Source organism: Molothrus aeneus, chromosome 22 (assembly GCF_037042795.1).
Source record: "Molothrus aeneus isolate 106 chromosome 22, BPBGC_Maene_1.0, whole genome shotgun sequence".
Classification (NCBI taxonomy): domain Eukaryota; kingdom Metazoa; phylum Chordata; class Aves; order Passeriformes; family Icteridae; genus Molothrus; species Molothrus aeneus.
The window spans coordinates 3,751,491-3,770,066 of NC_089667.1; the positions used below are offsets into that span (position 1 = coordinate 3,751,491).

An 18,576-nucleotide genomic window follows, 5' to 3' on the forward strand; every position below is an offset into this window, starting at 1 on the left:
GCGCGGTGCGCGGTGCGCGGTGCGCGGTGCGCGGTGCGCGGTGCGCGGTGCGCGGTGCGCGGTGCGCGGTGCGCGGTGCGCGGTGCGCGGTGCGCGGTGCGCGGTGCGCGGTGCGCGGTGCGCGGTGCGCGGTGCGCGGTGCGCGGTGCGCGGTGCGCGGGTCCCGCCGCCGCCGCCCCGGCAGCGCTGCCGCATTGCGGCCCCCCCGCGCCGCCGCCGCCGCCGTTGCTGCCGCCGCCGCCCCGGCTCCTTCCCCGGCGCCGCCGCCGCCGCCCCGCGCAGCCCCGCCCCGGCCGCGATCCGCCAGCGGGGCCGCGGGGTCCGGCCGCGCCGGCCCGCGCCGCATCCCGGGACCATGAGCTTCTTCGGGTTCGGGCAGAGCCCGGAGCTGGAGCTGGTGCTGAGCGACGCCGAGAGCCGGCGGCGGGTGGAGCACAAGACGGAGGAAGGCAAGAAGGAGAAATACTTCCTCTTCTATGACGGCGAGACCGTGTCGGGCAGGGTGGTCCTCACCCTCAAGAACCCCAACAAGCGGCTGGAGCACCAGGGCATCAAAGTGGAGTTCATCGGGCAGATCGGTGAGCGGGGCGGCCTGCGGGCCCGGGCTCCCTTCCTGATGGCCCTCGTGGGTGCCGGGAGCAGCGCTGCACCGCACGGGGATGGATCCCGCTGCTGCCGGGGTCCGGGGGGGATCACTGCATCCCACAGGTGCCAAGGGTCTGGGGAGCAGTGCTGGACCCCATGGTACTGAGATCCCTGCGGGTGCCAGGGATCCAGAGAGCATTGCTGGTGCTGAGTGTCCAGGGAGCATCACTGCATCCCATGGTAACCCGCTGGTACCGGGGCTCTGGGGGCATTGCTGTGCCCATGGCACTGGGATCCCACTGGTACTGGGGGTATTGCTGTGCCCATGGCACTGGGATCCCACTGGTACTGGGGGTATTGCTGTGCCCATGGCACTGGGATCCTGCTGGTGTTGAGCAGGTTCCTCTCGCTCCTGGCTGCACACAGCATTCCCACGGCTGCTGGACATTATTCCACTCTCCAAGCTGGGCAGCCTGGCCTGTTCTCCAGGCTTGAGCCCTGGCAGAAGGAAGGGCATTCCAGTCCTTTTCCAGGTCATTGTTCTCCTGTCCTAATTTCTCTCTTCTGCTCGGTCACTGGTTTCAGCTCCGAGCTGGGCGCGCTTTGGTTCTGTCCTGCAGCTGCAGGTCAGCCCAGACCTGCTGCCCAGGCTGGCTGTTCCTGCTCCAGGAGCTACCTGCCCGCTTCCCTCGTGTGCCTGCTGATCCTCTTAGGGATGCTGAGGGTGCTGATGGGGTGGGTTTTGTCCTTACATCCCTTTAACCTGCGTGGATCCCCTTTCCTGAGGCTTGCAGGCTCACCTTGGCTGATCCCACCTTCTCCTCCACACACCCCTGCACGGTTGGTTGGGTGACTTCAAGTTGTTCAAAACTTGTGGTTATCTGTGCGTGTAAGCAATTCAGGTTTAATATTTCCTGCTTTCGAAGGGGAAAGGCAGCTGCCACACCCACTCCTCCATTGGAGTGGAGCTGTCCCTGCTCCACAGATATGCCTTGAGCCCCACAAGCCAAAATAAGTTCAGGATGTTCCTTCCCGTGGCTGCATGCGAGGCCTCACATCTGTGGCTCTCTGTGCTTGGCTCTAAACCCCAAAATCACTGCTGGAGCCAAGGGCCTGCAGCCTTTGCATTGCAAATTGTGTGGTGAGGGAACATGAGCAGGAGATTTCCCACCCAGCCCATGCTGCTGTTTGAGTTTTATTGGCTTTGCTTGTGCCTGACTCTGGATTTTGGAAGGGAAGGGATGATGATTTGTAAATGATGCAGTGTAGGTGAGGCTGTTCACCAGGAGCCAGGGTATGAGCTCCTATTGATACGGTTCCCAGTGGAAATTAAGCATGAACTTTGCTTCCTGCTCCACTGTCTCTGCTGTGCTGCCTTGCCTGCAACTCATTCCCTGTTCTGGAAGACTTTTGAGCCATGCCTGCCTGGAATTACTGCTTTGTATGCACATTATTGCCCAAGCAGGGTGTGTTACAGCTGCTGTGGCTGCACGTCAGTCCTTATGCCCCTCAGGCCTTTTTGATAAATCACTGAAGTTTGTTCCACTAATTGCACTTCTCAATGCTTTCCATCTTGTATTCTGACTTCTTGCTGCCATGAGGTCAGCGTGGAGGTGAGGCAGTTTAACAGGCAGGGGGACTGGGATGTGAAGGAGGGATGTTTTGCAGGGAAGATGCTCCAGAGCAGGTACTGGAGGCCAGACTGTGAGTGCTGGGTCCTGCCTGCTCTCAAGTCAGCCCAGAACCCATTCCAGATGGTTTCACCTCTGGTGGCTGTGGCCTGAGCAAGCCACTGAAATGTTGGCAGGTTATTTTCTCTGGAAGTCTGGAAACCTTATAGCTCTGAAAACCTGAAATTACAGCTTATACCTGTTTGACAGGCTGGAGTGTGGGAAACATCACTCTGCTAAAGGCTGCAGGGTGCCAAACATGACCTTCTGAGGTAGCACAGAACTCAGTGCACTGACATCTGCCTCCCCTTGCTTTTTTGATTTGTGCCTTCTGCATTGTGTGTCATGATGGTCTGGGCTGATTCCTCCATTTCTGTGGCTGGTTCCTCTTTTTTCTCTTGGCACGTGGCTTCTCCCTGTCACATCAGCAAGCACTTCCTCTCAGTGGACACACAAATTCAGTGCACAGAGAGAGGCTGGGTTATTTATGTCACCTGCCCAGCCTAAAGGGCTTGGTGACATTTGCTGTTGTGCGTAAGTGAGGGGAGCTCTAGTGCCAAAATTTCCATTAGAGAGATAAGGTGAGCAAAGGGCTGTGAGGAACAGGCATCACTTAAAAGCTGAAATCTCATTGTGCATCTCAAGGAGGGCTGAACTGCAGTTCCTGAGCACCTCTGATACCTCTCAGAAGCCTCCTCTGCACAGTTTAGTGCTGACACTGAGCTTGTGTGAGTGTGATTGTGTGATGACTTAGGTTTTTGTTTCCTCATGTAAGCAGAAAGGCTTTGCCTTGCAGAAGGGCTGTGTGGGTGTGCTGTAGGCACAGGCTCACACACAGGGCTGGGAAGGGCAGGTTTCATTGATGGGTTTGGGTAGTCCCAAGCTGTTCATGCAAATTGCAGAGATTGAAGAGTTTTGTTGCTTTGTCTTGAGGCTGAAAACTCAGTGGAGGTGTGGAGGATTGCTTTCATTAAATGAGGAAAGCTGTAGTTTCCTGCTGATGTGGGAGGGTTGTGGGGAAGAGCGAGGCAGTGCTGGTCACTTGAGCTGGTTTGAGCAGTGCTTCCAGAGGTGAGAGCTCTTCCCTCAGCATGCTCACATGGCCAGGAATGTGTTACCCATGGGCTGGAGGGTTCAGCTGCCTCCCCACACACAGGCTGGTTGTGCAGCAGGATCAACATTGTCATTTATTCCCTGCTGCAGCTCAAGGCCGCTCAGCTCTTTGCTGCCCAAGGATAAGCAGGAGCAGTTGGAATCATCGTGTCCCCTTGGTTTTGCTCTGTCACTGGCTGTTCCAGACAAGCAGTGGTGGCTTTTCCTCACGGGGGCAATGCCTTTGGCCTGGAATACAGTGCAGAAGATTATTGGAAGGGTTTGCATGAGCTACAAATATTTAATATTGATAATAGGCGACTCATGCCTCCCCAAGGCAAGTTCTTGATTAAATTGTAGTAAAGGAGATTGTGTGGACCTTTTCCTTCCTGTTTCAGGGAGGAAAGTTGTGGCCTGCACCTGGCTCTGATGGAGAGCAGGGAACAAGTGCAGCTCCCCTGGTAGGTTCTGTGAATGGTGTTGAAGGAAGGAGTGACCTGGACAAGAGAGTTGCTGAAAATCTCCTGTGTCATGTGGGGTTCAGCTTAACCTGGATTTCCATTTTCTAGAGCTCTACTATGACCGAGGGAACCACCACGAGTTCGTGTCCCTGGTGAAGGACCTGGCCCGGCCTGGGGAGTTCACTCAATCACAAACGTTTGACTTTGAGTTCACACATGTGGAGAAACCTTACGAGTCCTACACGGGGCAGAATGTGAAGCTAAGGTGAGTCCCCTGCTCTGGCTGAGCCCAGTTCTGCTCTCTGTGAGTGCTGATATTCACTCTGATGATGCAGAACTCCAAATTAATTTTAGTGCCTGAATTGTAAAAGGCTGCCTTTGAGGTCTTTATTTTACAAGCATGCATCAGGCTCTTTATGGAACTTGTTTTTCCCCTTTGAGTGACAAGAGAAATCAGCCCCTTTTGAATCAAATACTTGCTAATTTATTTGATAATTCAAAAAATCAAAATAAACTGTTTGGTTTAGTCTCCAGTGGGGATATTTTTGCTGTAATCAGTCTTGTCAACTTTAATTGTGCTCTGTATGCAAACAGATGCTTTGCTGGTGCCTTGTTCATATGTTAGAAATGATATTTCACATCAAGGCACTCAATCGACTCAAAATCCTTTCACTGCCTTCAAAGTGGGGGTTGGAAAAGTCTGAGATGTGCACTGGGAGGTGTGGCTGTGCAGCCTGATGTAATCTTGCAAAAGGGCAGTGGTTTGAACATGTGCAGGCTGTTCCTCAGAGCCCCAAAACGGGGCTTAGGTAACTCAGGCTCACAAATGCTTGGAAGCTGAGAGGATTCTGCTTTTCCATCTGAAAATTCCCTTCTGAATCTGAAAATTCCCTTCTGCCTTTTCCAGTGTGGGGTGTTGGCTGCTCCAGGGGCAGGTACATGTAAAGAGCTGGGGGCTCTTTTACTGTGGGTTTATTTTGTTCAGACCTGGGCTAAAAGAGCAGTGGAACAGCAAATGACATGGGAAGAGGAGCTTCCTTGCTCTTCTGCTTCCTTGTGGCAATTCTTTGGTTTCCTGCTTATTTCATCCCTTTGGACATTTCCCATTCCCTGTTCTTGAAATGCTGGCCCTCCTCTCAGCTGTGCATGAGCTGAGCTGAGCTGAGCACCTCACCTTGCCAAGGAGAAAGCTCCAAGCTTCAGTGGGAAAAAGGAACTTTCTCAGTGGATCTGCTGAGTTGATCACACGTTGTATTTAGATTTGCATTGAAATGCATTTCAGCTCCTTACATGGATCTGTGTCCTAAGGACAGTGCAGCCCAAGCCCCCCTGGGGCTGTCCCTGCTGTGACCCTGGTGGCAAGGGACTGTCTGTGGTGGTGTTCACAGGACAAGGGAAGAGACGAGAATCTTGACTCCAGGTTTCAGAAGGCTGATTTATTATTTTATTATATATGTTATATTAAAAGAAAATGATATATTAAAACTACACTAAAGAAAGAGAAAAGATTTATTATTTTATGATATATATTATATTAAAAGAAAATTATAAATTAAAACCACACTAAAGAAAGAGAAAGGATTTCATCAGAAGGCTAGCAAAGAAAGGAATGGAATGATAAAATCTTGTGACTGACCAGAGAGTCCGAGCCAGTTGGACTGTGATTGGCCATTAATCAGAAACAACCACACGAGACCAATCCCAGATGCACCTGTTGCATTCCACAGCAGCAGATAACCATTGTTTGCATTTTGTTCCTGAGGCCTCTCAGCTTCTCAGGAGAAAAGGTCCTAAGGAAAGGATTTTTCATGACCTATGTCCATGACAACTGTCCCTGCAGGTATTTCCTCCGTGCCACCGTGAGCCGCAGGCTGAACGATGTGGTGAAGGAGATGGACATCGTTGTGCACACTCTGAGCACCTACCCCGAGCTCAACTCCTCCATCAAGATGGAAGTGGGCATTGAGGACTGCCTGCACATCGAGTTCGAGTACAACAAGTCCAAGTGAGTGGCTCAGGAGCAGCTGGGGACCCACCTGCTGGGGTTTCCTCAAAGGAATTCCATGCTCATGTGATTTATTGAAAAAAATATGGATCTTGATCTAGTACTGATATCCAACTGTGACGGACAAAAACTCTCGAACAGTTTAGAGTTAGAAAGTGTTTGTTTATTGTGGGATAGCTCCCAAATACACAGCACAATTTACAGGTGATTACAGAGCCCTTTTAGCTATACAAGTATTGAATACCAAAATACAAATGCATGTTCATAACTTTGGTACATCCCATTCCCAATATGGATATTGATCTAGTGCCAATATCCAAAAACTCTCTGACAGTTTAGAGTTAGAAAGTGTGTGTTTATTGTGGAATAGCTCCCAATACACAACACAATTTACAGGTGATCACAGAGCCCTTTTATCTGTACAGGTATTGAATACCCAAAATACAAATACAGGTTCATAACTTTGGTTCATCCCATTCCCCACTCTGTATGGTAATTAGTTCAAAAGTCATTAAGCATGGTAATTAGTTCAAAAGCCATTAAGCATGTGCAGTTTGTTCCTTGAAATGGGTCACTGGTCCCTTTCATGGGGAGGGGTCCCAAAATGAGGAAGTAAATGAAGTCTTCCTCGTTCTGACCTTGCTGCCTTTTCAATGCAAATCTGACAAATGAACCCTTGGTAGAACTCCCATTCCTGTCTTCAATTGGTTTCAGAACAGAGGAGGCCACAATTTTCTTATGTTCCTAAAAGCCTTTTATCAGTTTCTATATTCTTCATTATAAACCCAGCTAACCCAGCATTGTGTTGCCAAGCAATCAGTTATTAGTTAACTGCTAACTCTTAACTTCATCAAGGTTGATTTTAATTAACTCCAATAAAACTTATCTCTAACTAAAATCTTAGCTCCTCTAAAATCCCTAAATTCCTTAAAGTTTATGTCTCACACATGCTCCAGACAGGCTGGAGGCAGCTCAGATCCTCCCTGCTCCATGGGTTCCTCTCCTTTTCTCATATTTCTGGGTCAGGGAGTGGGAAGCAATGGCTGTGGCTCACTGAGCCTGGAGCACAGCATGAAATGCTTGCTGTAACTTCCCACTCCCTGTATCCTGATCAGTACTTCCAGGTGCCTCCAAAAGGCAATGGTTGCTCCTTTCCAGGCAATACAGCTGGAGTAGAAATTAACTCTAGCAAAGAAGTTAGGAAGAGCTCTTTTAAACTACCCTTAGTGCATCCTTCCCAGCTGGTGCTGGCAAATCTCCCTGCAAGTGGTGGCTGGACTCAATGATCTCAGAGGTCTTTTCCAACCTAAATGATTCAGTGATTTGGGTTGGTTTTAATTGATGTAAAATACTGATTTTGGAGCCTTTGCTCTTCCAGGGGTTTCTTGCAGATATTCAGCCTGAAGCAAAGTATTTAATTTATATGCTGGTGCTAAATGTTCTTGTGGGTTTCCAAAAGAGCAGAGGGTGGAAATAAAGGGCTGGTTGCTGGTGGGGGTGGTTGATTTGCCATCTGCTGGGGATGAGAGCAAAGTGCCTGCCCAGCAAGTTCCTGCACGTCAGCCTGAGCCCTGCTCTGCTGCACAGGCTTTGATCCTGGTGTTTCCTCCCCTCTCGTGCCAGGTACCATCTAAAAGATGTGATTGTGGGGAAGATCTACTTCCTGCTGGTGCGGATCAAGATCAAGCACATGGAGATAGACATCATCAAGAGGGAGACAACGGGCACGGGGCCCAACGTGTACCACGAGAACGACACCATAGCCAAGTACGAGATCATGGATGGGGCACCTGTGAGAGGTGAGAGGGCACAGCAACCCCCAGCACTGCTCTCCTGGAGGATTTTGGGGTGGGAATATGACTCTTGAAGTATGTTCTGTGTGCTCAGCATCCCGTTCCACTGTTGTGGGTTCAGAGCAGGGGATTGATCTGATCCCCTTCCCTCTCCAGTGTGATGAGGGGTGACTAAGACAGGATCATAATTCTTTCTGATGGAGCAGTGGCAGATCCAGCTATAAATTCACAGTTGGCATGGGCCAGCAGCTGGCATTGCTGCAGCTCAGAGCAGAGGTGGTGTTGTTCTTGCTCTGTGCCAATCTCCTGTGCCAGTGTTCCTTTGCCCAGCAGAGTCACCTGCTAGAGAAAATGTCACCTTACTCATTTTTTCCTGCAGTGCTGTCTTGATGCAGGTCCCAAAAGAGTCCTGTGCTGTTAGAGTGGAGCTGGAATAGCTGTCAGCAAGGGCAGGATCTGGCTGAGGACCGTGCATGCTGGTTTCTGGAGGGAGTTGAGGTCTTCTAGCTCATGTTAGTCCACTTGTGGAAGCGGTGACAAAGGTTGTGGCCGTGTGAGTTTGTGTTTTGCTGCTGCTCTCCTGGTTTCTCTCTGCATCCTGTCTGTGCTGAGAGCTCTGTGCCCTTTCCAGGGGAGTCCATTCCCATCAGGCTCTTTCTGGCTGGCTATGAGCTGACTCCAACCATGAGGGACATCAACAAGAAGTTCTCTGTGCGTTATTACCTCAACCTGGTGCTGATTGATGAGGAGGAGAGGCGCTACTTCAAACAGCAGGTGAGAACCACAGCTGCTGTTCTCTTTGGAGCCGTGCATGGTGATGGGAACGCTTTTACAAGGACCTGCTGGGAATTTGGGATTCAGCAAGTGGAAAGATAGTCTAGAAGAATTCCATTTTGGGATTCATCACATGGAAAGATGATCTAGAAGAATGTCCCTGCAGGTCAGATGTGTGTATGGTGGTGAGGAGGAGTCTGCAAAGTGCCTGCCTGGGATATCTTTTCTGCTCCGTGGTGGAGCTCCTGTGCTTCACCTTACCAGTGGCACTAGGACAGAGGTGCTGTGGATGTCCTCTGTGTGCCCAGACCCAGGGAGGAGCTTCCTACCCGAATTTCAGGCAGGCTGCACTGCCAGGTGGATCCTGGCTGTGGGTGGGACACCGAGCCTGGTTCAGCCTGGGGGGCTGGGTGGGGCAGCAGAAGGTCCTAGCAGAAGGTCCCAGCAGAAGGTCCTAGCAGAAGGTCTCAGCAGAAGGTCTCTCTCAGCAGAAGGTCCTAGCAGGAGGTCTCAGCAGAGGGTCTCTCTCAGTAGAAGGTCCTAGGAGAAGGTCTCTCTCAGCAGAAGGTCCTAGCAGAAGGTCTCAGGAGCCCTGACAAGCCTTTGCTGTGTCCCTGCAGGAGGTGGTGCTGTGGAGGAAAGGGGACATCGTGAGGAAGAGCATGTCCCACCAGGCGGCCATCGCGTCGCAGCGCTTCGAGGGCAGCTCCTCGCACGGCGAGGCCAAGGCCCCCGGGCAGCCCGCGGACAACAACGGCCGCCAGTGAGGCCGGGGGGCGCCGGGACCCCCCAGCACCGCGGGGCACCAGGGACCTCACTGAGTAAACCCGGATTGGACTGCATTCCTTCCTTCCTTCGGAGGACTGGCGGGGCGGGACGGGGCGGGAGGGCTCGGCCAGCTGCAGCGGAGGCGCCGTGGCACTGCCCAGTCCATCCATGCCTTGGAGGCCGTGGCTGCTTGGAGGCCATGGCCGAGCTCCTGATCTCCTCCTGATCTCCTCTGTGTCCCGAGAGCTCCCACGGGCTGTGGGGAAGGAGAGAGCGAGGGGAGGCCCAGGCTGCCGTGTGCAGGGTGCTTTGGGGCTGTGCAGGATGGATGTTTGCCTTGCCTTTTGGAAATCTTGCCTGGTGATGAGCTGGATGGAGGTCCCAGCAGAAGGAGCTAGAGGAGGGATCAGAGACTGGTGTGACCTGCTGGAAACCTTGTGGTGTCATCCCCTCGCTGCTTCCCCTTCTTCCTCTTCATGCTGGCGTTGGATTCCTTGCCTCGAGCAGCTGGATGCTGGAGGTGACTCAGCCCTGGGACTGCCACCCAGCCACGTGGAGCACGGGCTGTGTCCCACCAGGAGCTGGGGCTGGTAGGAGGGAGTGAGATGTGGCTGCAGGAGGAGGTGCCATGGTGTGGGCAGAGCGGTGACGGTCCCAGTGCTCATGGGTGGGCAACAAAGTGGGGCCAGGAAGGCTCCTGGCCACGAGCTGTGCCTTCCTTCTCTTGTCCTGAGATCCACACTCGGCTGCTGCTCTCATGCAGGTGCTGCTGCAGGGAGGTGTGGAGAGCAGCTCTGGAGCTCTTGGGGGCTCTCCTGTGGGTGGGTTTGTGCTGCCCACGCTGCCCTGCCTGTGTCTGTGTCCTGGGGACAGAGCAGGCTGTGTGTGGGGATGGACAGCAGTGTGGGGACACGTGCATGTGGTCTGGTTTGCTGAGGTTTGCTGCCTCGTGCCTGCAGGATGAGGGTTAGCGGGGACAGAAGGGGGATGCAGTTGTTGTGGGGGGCTCAAACAGGCCAGTGTGGGCTGCTGGAAGGAGCCAAGCAGCACCTGGAAGGGTGGCAGAGCTCTGATTCCAGAGACACATTCCTGAGGCCTGAGCTGAAGTCACCAGCGAGGTCTGAGAGCATGCAGTGAGCTGAGAACCTGAATGTGGGTTTTCTTTTTTTTAAAATAAGCTGCTTTTAGCCTTCAGCTAAGTAGACTCATGAGCACATTCCCAGAAGGAAGTCACTCCTCCATTAAAAATCAGATGTGGCTTTGTAGACTTGATTGACTGAGGTTGGAGGATGTCCCTCCTGCTCAAGCAGGTGGTGACACCTCCTACCCCAGGGAGAGACCAGCCTGCACCAAGTGCTGGGATATGAGCTCTGTCAAGTGGGATTTGTCTGGATTTCCCTGAATTTGTGGCTTGTTAGTTCGTCCAGCTTCCTTTTGGCTCTGGAATCAAGTTCCTCTGTCCTACAGCTGAGTGTGGAGCGGGTGTCTGGGCAATGGAAGTGTCTGCTGTGTTCAGTGGAACGGTGCTGGTGGAGGGAGTGGGGCTGGGGTGGGAAGGGGAGCTTTATCTGTAATGACAGCTACTGTATTTCAGTGATAAATGTGTGTTTCTGCTTGCCAAAGTCAGTTATCTTTTCCTCACCACGTGTAAGGTTGTGGTTTGTAGTAGAGCTGGCCAGTCTCGCTCTGTAGAGGACACTGATGCTCTCATCTCTGCTCAGTGCTTGTGTCACCCCCTGGTTCTGCTGTGCCCCACTGAGGTCCTGGCTTGCTTGTCCCCCCACGGGGAATCTGTGCCATGGGCTGGGCCCTGCCTTCCCAAGGCTGGGGCAAAACCTCCCTGCAAACAACAATGAGCCTGCTGTGCCAGGGCAGGGCTGGGCACCTCTGCCATGGCAGGGGACCCTGGATGGCACTTGGGACACTCCTCCCTCCCTCCCTCCTTCCCTGGGGGGAACTGGCTGTGCTGCAGCCAGGCACAATCCTTTAGGGACAAGTGAGGCTCCTTTGGGAGCTCTTGGGGATGCAAACTGTTCTAAGGGGAACTGAGCACAGCAGTGCCCTTACAATCTTCTTCAGCTTTCCTTCAGCTCCCTCCTTGCCTTTATTCCTTTATTCCTTTATTCCTTTATTCCTTTATTCCTTTATTCCTTTATTCCCCTGGATTGTAGGCCGTGTAGAAGGTAAGCAACCCCCTGGATGGAGATGTCTCTGCATTCCAGGAGTGGTTTTTTCCTGCCTGACTGGGTGTGAGATCATTGCCTGGCTCTAAGGAGGTGGCTGTTCAACATCTGCTCATCACTCCTGGAGGGTTCCTTTGGAAAAGGTGCATGAGCCTGGACATTGATTGAGCCTGGACATTGACTGAGCCTATACATTCAGTTGGGGGATTTTTTCCTACCCCATGTCCCTGTGTGTGGAACCAGGATTCAGAAGTGACCCCCGTTTTTACTGAATCTGAAGGACCATTTTCAGCCTGTTAGCACTGGGCCCTGTGTTTGTGTGGGGTGGAGCAGATGTGCTGAGCATCCTTAGAGAGAAGCTGGGCTCACTGCAGGACAAGGCACTCCAGAGCAGTGTTCTGTTAGCATGTCAAGGGGCACTCCTGTCCCCCTCAGCTGGTGGTTCTGTGCTGTACTTGGCTCATTCCCTCCCTCCCAGGCACAGGGGAGTGGGCAAGTACCAAACCAAGCAGTGCAAGTTGTAATTAAGCCTCTGCTGTGTTTACATGTTTCTTAATTCGTCGTCTTTTCAATGGCTGTATTTTAAAACTTGGGTTTTTTTGTCTCTCCAATTAAAAAGAGCCAGCCCTGGCTGTCAAATGCTGTGCATGAGTTTGTCTGATGTTTTGCATTGGGTTGGGTTGGGGTTTTTTTCTGTGGTATGGAGAGATTTTTCTTTAAAAAGTGCCACAGTGTGCAGCTCTCAAACATGCTGGAGGAGTTTGTCCTTTGTTATCTTTATAAATCCTTGGTCTTTCTTTAAGCTGTGTCACTGCTTGGCAGCTGTGCTGGTGGAGGACCCATGTGGCTTAAAAATTAGCAGGCTGGCTTTATTTTCTTCCATTTCCCTGATGTCAGAACTAAAATAACATGGGAACTTTTGTACCTGCAGGAAGTTCACTGTGATCTGCTTTGTGTGTCCATCTCCAGAGAGACTGTTTACAACAGCATGCACTGGCAGGAGGAGGGGGAAAGGCTTCAAACTGACAGAAAATAGTTTAGATGGGAGGTTGGGGAGAAATTCCTCCTGATTGTGTGGCTGCCACATCCCTGGAAGTGTCCAAAGCCAGGCTGGACAGAGCTTGGAGCACCCTGGGATAGTGGAAAATGTCCCTGCCCAAGGTAAGGGGTGGAACGAGATGATTTTAAGGTCTCTTCAAATCCAACCTATTCAATGATTCTAAATTTTCTGGTTCTAGACAGAACTCAGGGATTCCTTCCTGCAGAAAAATGTCCCTCTGCAGTACATGGAGCTGCACTAGACCCCAAACTAAACAAAGAAGATGTACCTGTTTCTTCCTCAAGAGATGAATTGCAGATTTTCCTACTACTTAAACCCAAGTAGCTGCAGTTGATTCCAAAAGGCTTTATTTATTGAAAAAATAAGCAAAAATAACAGTGTGTCAAGGGAAGGGACGTGTGGCTGCAGGTCTTGTGGTGGCATGTTCGTGGTGCTGTGCTTGAGCAGGTGAACTTGAGAGTTGTGCTGGTGGAGGAGGAGGCATCAGCAGGCTGGGTGGGAGCTGTGCTGCTTTAATGTGGCTTTTCCTCTTCCAGGCTCAAGACAAAATCAAACTCCTCTGTGGTAAGGAAGGAAAAACCATAAATGGGACTTGCAGCTTGCCCTGACCGAGGGAATGAAGAGTCCTGGGAGGTTCTCACCTTGTGTCAGGGGCTGGATGGACAGACGCTGCCTGCTGAAGAGCATCATGTCCTTGAGGGGGCCCCCGTCTGCCTTGTGTGCCAGGTGGTGAGCCTTGATCTCAGCCAGGGGGATGAAGCGCTTGGTCATCCTCACAAACTGCACATCCACCTGCAAGGGAGGGCAGCAGCAGCTTGGACAGGCACACAGCCTCCACAGCCCGTAGAATATTTGAGGGGTAAAGATTTGGAGCTGTAGGAAGTGACTGATGTGCACTGACTTTGCCTTGCTGAAGGCTGAAAGAGCTTCCCAGTATTTGTGGCAGGTGATTTGTTGGCACTGTGCAGCAGCAAGTCACAGACAATGCAAAGTTCAGATGTGGGATGTAGGCAGCCCATGAACACTCCCTTCCCTACAATCTAATGTGCCTCAAAACTGCAGCTTTGCTTGCTGTGCACTGACAGTGGCTCTTAGCTCATTTTTCTAACTCAGGGTTCTGCAGGTGATTTGTTGGCACTGTGCAGCAGCAAGTCACAAACAATGCAAAATTCAGATGTGGGATGTAGGCAGCCCATGAACACCCTACATGAACACCCTACATGAACACCCTACAATCAATCTAATGTGCCTCAAAACTGCAGCTTTGCTCGCTGTGCACTGACAGTGGCTCTTAGCTCATTTTTCTAACTCAGGGTTCTGCCATGTGTGGAGGCCAACTCTGCAGCCAAGATATGAAAAGGAAGAGAGGCCAGCTCTGCAGCCAAGATATGAAAATTTAGGGAGATATATTTTGGCAGCCTCCTGGAAGGGATTGGGGAAAAAGCAGAGAAAATAGGATTGAATTTTCTCTTGAGAGAGAAAAAGGCAGCTAGGCCAGGACAGAAGCTTAAGATTTTTAATATGATGCAAAGAGCCTTCTCCCTTCTCTTGGCTTGCACACAGGGCTGTATTTAATGGAATACATTACCATGGACCATTTGGGGTTCTCTTTTCTGCTGGTGGAGTCATAATGAGGATCCTTCTGATCAAACTGTGTGTGATCAGGGTACGCCTCCTTCACAATCTGAAGCAGAAGGGGAGAGGAAAGTTTCCATCAGTTCAAAACACCTGCCAGCAAAGGGCATGAGATGTGACAGAGAGTAATCCTGGTGAAAAATCAGCCTTGCTTTCCCTGAACTCCATTCTAACAGTTTCCTTTACATTTCTTGGGTGGAAGAAGTGCAGAGCAGTGAGTGCAGCATCACCTGCTGGAGATCAGCGTGGAAGGAAATGCAGCAGAGGAAAACTGGGTAGCTGCTGCTGATCTTTGTGATGAATTCTGCTCTTAAAGAAAAAGCTGCTCTGTGCCCTGGTTTTAGTCTACTGCCTTGTGGGCTCTGCTGACTAGAATGGAGTGAGTCAGACTGGAACAGAGTGTGGAACAGCACTTGGCTTGGCTGGGAGTGCCCCGAAATGTCAGCAGGAAAACAGCACAGCGTGGTTCCATCTCTCTGGGGACACATGGCTGAGTCAGCCCTGTAGTGCTGAGCTGAGGTGTCCTGGGCTCACTCCCTGCTCTCACTGGACAACTCCTGCACTCTTTGGTGCTGAGACACAAGCAGTGAGCTGCTTGATAATCCATTCCTTATCACTTCTCCCCAAAACAGAGACACTCACCTTGACAAGGGCCACAATGCCAGGCTCTTTGCAGTTACTGTGGTAGAAGAAGGCCTGCTGCCCAAGTTTCATGGATCTCAGGAAATTCCTTGCCTGTCAGGAGTAAACAAGAGACTTTCAGCTCTTTCCATCAAGCTCTCAGGGCTTCATTAGAAGCAGCCAAGAGCAGGAACCAACAAGAGGAAAGGTAGATGTGCTTCAGAATTACTCAGATAATGTTTCCTACAGTTGTCATAGAGATGGTTTTGTGTTGGAATTAAATAAAGTCAAAACAAGGCTGAAGAGCAAGCTCCTGTTGGTCAGAAAGTGTGTGGGAATTCAACAGCTCAGCCACCCTTGCCCAGGAGAGCTGTCAGCAAACAATTCAGAGCAGATGATGTGTAGGGGAACAGGGAATCCTATACAGCACAGGCATCGTACACAGCAGGGGAACACACGTGGAATTCCTTTGGAACAGAAAACTGTGCACTGACAGAGGATTTGGGTAAGTACAGACTTGCTGTGAGGTACCAAAGGTTGGTCTAAGTGAAAGAAAAACTGGGTGATTTGACAGAATATTCACCAGCCTGAATCTACCTCTGACCTTGAGGCCACTAAGCAAGAGCTGACTTCAGGTCCCTGCCAAAATGCACCTGCATGAACAGGCAGGGTGCCGCAAGAGGAAATGCTTCAGGCACAGGAACAAGCTGTGGGCAGAGCCACCTTCTTCTACTGCTATTTCAGTGCCCCCATGTGCTTCTTACCTGGTAGTTCCTTACTCCATCCCAGCAGGTTGTCTGATTAGGCTGAGCTTTCAAGTCGTCAACGCTGAACTGCCAAATGAAATGAAAATAAACATTCATTCAGGAGCATTCTGATCTTTACAGTGTCATTGTCTGCACTGAGCCTAAGCGTTTGTTGCTAGCAGCTCCTTCAATTATAGCACAAACTTGACACAATTTTTATCTCCCACAGGGCCTACAGAAAAACCTTTACAAAGCAGCAGTGAAAAGGCAGAGTCTGAAATAGATGCTGCTCCTGTGACCAGCAGCCAAGCATGCTGAGGAGCTGATTTCCTCTTGTATTACATGTATGAAACCCCAAGGTTGTCACCTTGGACAAGAACATTTTGTTTTTCTGTTTCCAGGAGGACAAATGGGTTTTGAGAGGATAAAGCAACCTGAGTTTCCTGATGCTGTCCCTCAGCATCTGGGACTAAAGGTGGGCAGGAGTGGCCCTGCTGCTGTCCTTTGCTGAGTGAGGGGGTGCCAGTGCTCACCTTCACATCCACCCCCTTCTCCAGCCTGCTCTCAGGTTCTGATTTCAGCAGCCAGTGACAATATGTGATCTTGCTTTCCTCCCCACCAGACTCTGATTCTTTTTTCTTCCAGTTCTTCCATCCTGACTTGGAGCTCCCAGCTGGAGGTTTTGCAGACTTCTCTTCTTCCTCCTTATCCGAGGTCTCCTTCTCGGTTTTGGCAATTTTAGCATCAGGCTCTTTTTTATCTTAAAAGACATTGAGATAAAACACATTTTGTTTCAAAAAATATTTTTAGTTGTCCAAGCTGGTTTCACACATTTGACTGCAGCAGGAGGAGCTTGGGGCACCCCAGGTGCTCAGGGTAAGGTAGCAGCATTATGCACCAATGATTCTGAGTATTTCTAATTTGCATCTGAAATAAGGAGATTTTTTTTGGGTCTGCAAAAATGTAGTTTAATACTCCCAGTTAGTAATAAAAAAGACCTCAGGATAGACCATGTTTGCCCACATGAAGTGTAGTTGAATTTTTTTAATTAATTGCTGAGAAATCAGCTCCAGGCAACAAAGCAGACTTAGGTGAATCTGGTAAGAGGAACATTCACCAAGCAAACCAAACTATTTCAATTCCTGCAGGAGCTGGAAATCTTAGCTTAACCTCCACTGAACTACCTGTTCAGAACGGATCCTTTGTTTCTTCAGGACACAGACAAAAAGGTCCCAGTTATTAAGAAGTGATTAAAGGATAAAAATGCGGTTATTTGCTGGAGTGGATCAAGCAGATGAGTGGCACAGATGTGCAGTTTTTTCATCTTGTACTTTAAACACCACATCATTATGCCTCCAGTGCCATTTTCTTGCTTTTTGTCTTTGCAGCTGGTACCACATCAGTTTCCTGGCACTGCACTGGGGGTACTCTGACTGACCAACTCTGCTGTGCAAAAATGGGCCTGAATTCCATTTCCTAAGCCCCTTGTGCTGAGAATACATCACTGTCCTTATCACACACCTAGCAGGCTTGTCTCAGTCACGCTCGGGTGCTCAGCCCATTTGGCACAGGAAATGCTGTCTGTAAGACACTGCCTGTGAAAGACAGACGGTTAGCACGGCTGCCTGTAGTTTCACTATGGCCTGGAACCTCAAATGAGAGGTGCTAAATCAGTCAGGATGTCAGCACAGACCTGCTACTGCTCCTTTGTCTCTCTTTCTGCTCGGCCAAGGCATCTCTGGTCTCTCTGAATTATCTTCTCTTCACTGAGAAGCACCTGATGGACGAGAGAAGGAGGAGGAATTACTGCTGCTCCAGGCGGCTGAAAAGAGTACAGACGGCTGAGGCAGGGAGCTGCGAGCACTGCAGGGCGAGTGGAGAGCAAATAAATCTTTCCTTGAGCTCAGCCACTTCCTCTATCAGTGTGAATGCTGGCAGGGCTTGGGGACCGCACCCTGGAGCCCTGATGGACACCAGCAGCAGGGCTGGATCGCTGCTGTACCCAGGCAATCCCCAAGGTGCGTGGGCAGAGCGCGGGCCCTCTCTGCCTTTGGCACAGGAGCTGTGCTGCTCCCCAGGGCTCAGCCCAGCCTCGCCCCGGCTGCCTGGGCTCTGCCCGGGCTCTGCTGGGCTCTGCCTGCGGCTTCGGGCTCTGCCTGCCCCTGCCTGGGCTCTGCCTGCCTCTGCCTGCCCCTGCCCGGGCTCTGCCCGGGCTCTGCCTGCCTCTGGCCGGGCTCTGCCCAGGCTCTGCCTGCGCCTCCCTGGGCTCTGCCCGCCCCTGCCTGGGCTCTGCCCGGGCTCTGCCTGCCTCTGGCCAGGATCTGTCTGGGCTCTGCCTGCCGCTATCCGGGCTCTGCCTGGGCTCTGCCCTTGCCTGGGCTCTGCCTGCCCCTGCCCGCCCCTGCCTGGGCTCTGCCCCTGCCTGGGCTCTGCCCCTGCCAGGGCTCTGCCTGCCCCTGCCTGGGCTCTGCCTGCCGCTATCCGGGCTCTGCCTGCCCCTGCCCGGGCTCTGCCTGCCCCTGCCCGGGCTCTGCCTGCCCCTGCCTGGGCTCTGCCTGCCGCTATCCGGGCTCTGCCTGCCCCTGCCTGGGCTCTGCCTGCCCCTGCCTGGGCTCTGCCCCTGCCTGCCCCTGTCCGGGCTTTTCCTGCCCCTGCCCGGGCTCTGCCTGGGCTCTGCTCCTGGCCGGGCTCGCCCGCGTCCCTCGGGAGCGGCCCCTTCCCTGCAGAGCGCCAAACGCACCTGGCCGCAGGTGGCCGTGCCCGGCCAGGGGGGTTCACCGCTGACGCCCAGGTCCCTCCCAGCCCTGCGGACCCCGGGGTGCCGGGAGAGGCTCGGGCCGGCCGGCCCATCCCCTGCCCCCTCTGCCAGCAGCACTCGCACGGCTCCGAGCCCGCTGCCTCCTGCCAGGCCGGCCGGCATCAACTTTTCCGCCTTCTATGCCAAGCTTTCCCCTTCCTCCCTCCCTCCTTGCCAGCCCTCCGAGCTGCCGCTCACCAGCCCGGGCCGCTGCCGCCGGTCCTGCTCGGGGCGATGAGGATGCTGGCGGTGCCGGGCGGGGAGGAGGAGGAGGAGGAGGAGGAGGAAGCGCGCTCGGAAGCGGTGCCCGCTATGCAAAGGCCGGGGCAGGGCCGGCTCCCCTCGCTCCCTCCCCGCCCGGGCGGGCGGTGCCGGGGGCAGGACTA

General features: G+C 52.3%; 2 protein-coding genes across 2 annotated transcripts; one reads left to right on the plus strand and one right to left on the minus strand.

Annotated features, from left to right (window-relative positions):
• Positions 1-289: 289 nt before the first annotated feature.
• VPS26B (VPS26 retromer complex component B) lies at positions 290-11,977 on the plus strand. Its single transcript, XM_066564392.1, has 6 exons — positions 290-578; positions 3,917-4,073; positions 5,649-5,813; positions 7,437-7,612; positions 8,238-8,380; positions 9,001-11,977. Exons 1-6 carry the CDS (start codon positions 356-358, stop codon positions 9,145-9,147), a joined length of 1,011 nt encoding a protein of 336 aa, XP_066420489.1. The 5' UTR covers positions 290-355; the 3' UTR covers positions 9,148-11,977.
• Positions 11,978-12,721: 744 nt separating this feature from the next.
• THYN1 (thymocyte nuclear protein 1) lies at positions 12,722-18,559 on the minus strand. The gene is made up of 8 exons (XM_066564530.1): positions 18,389-18,559; positions 17,087-17,170; positions 15,927-16,153; positions 15,412-15,480; positions 14,669-14,761; positions 13,980-14,075; positions 13,033-13,183; positions 12,722-12,950 (listed from the first exon to the last, which is right to left on the minus strand). The coding sequence occupies exons 2-8, from the start codon at positions 17,127-17,129 to the stop codon at positions 12,904-12,906; spliced, it is 726 nt and encodes a 241-aa protein (XP_066420627.1). The 5' UTR covers positions 17,130-17,170; positions 18,389-18,559; the 3' UTR covers positions 12,722-12,903.
• Between the last annotated feature and the right edge of the window lie 17 nt (positions 18,560-18,576).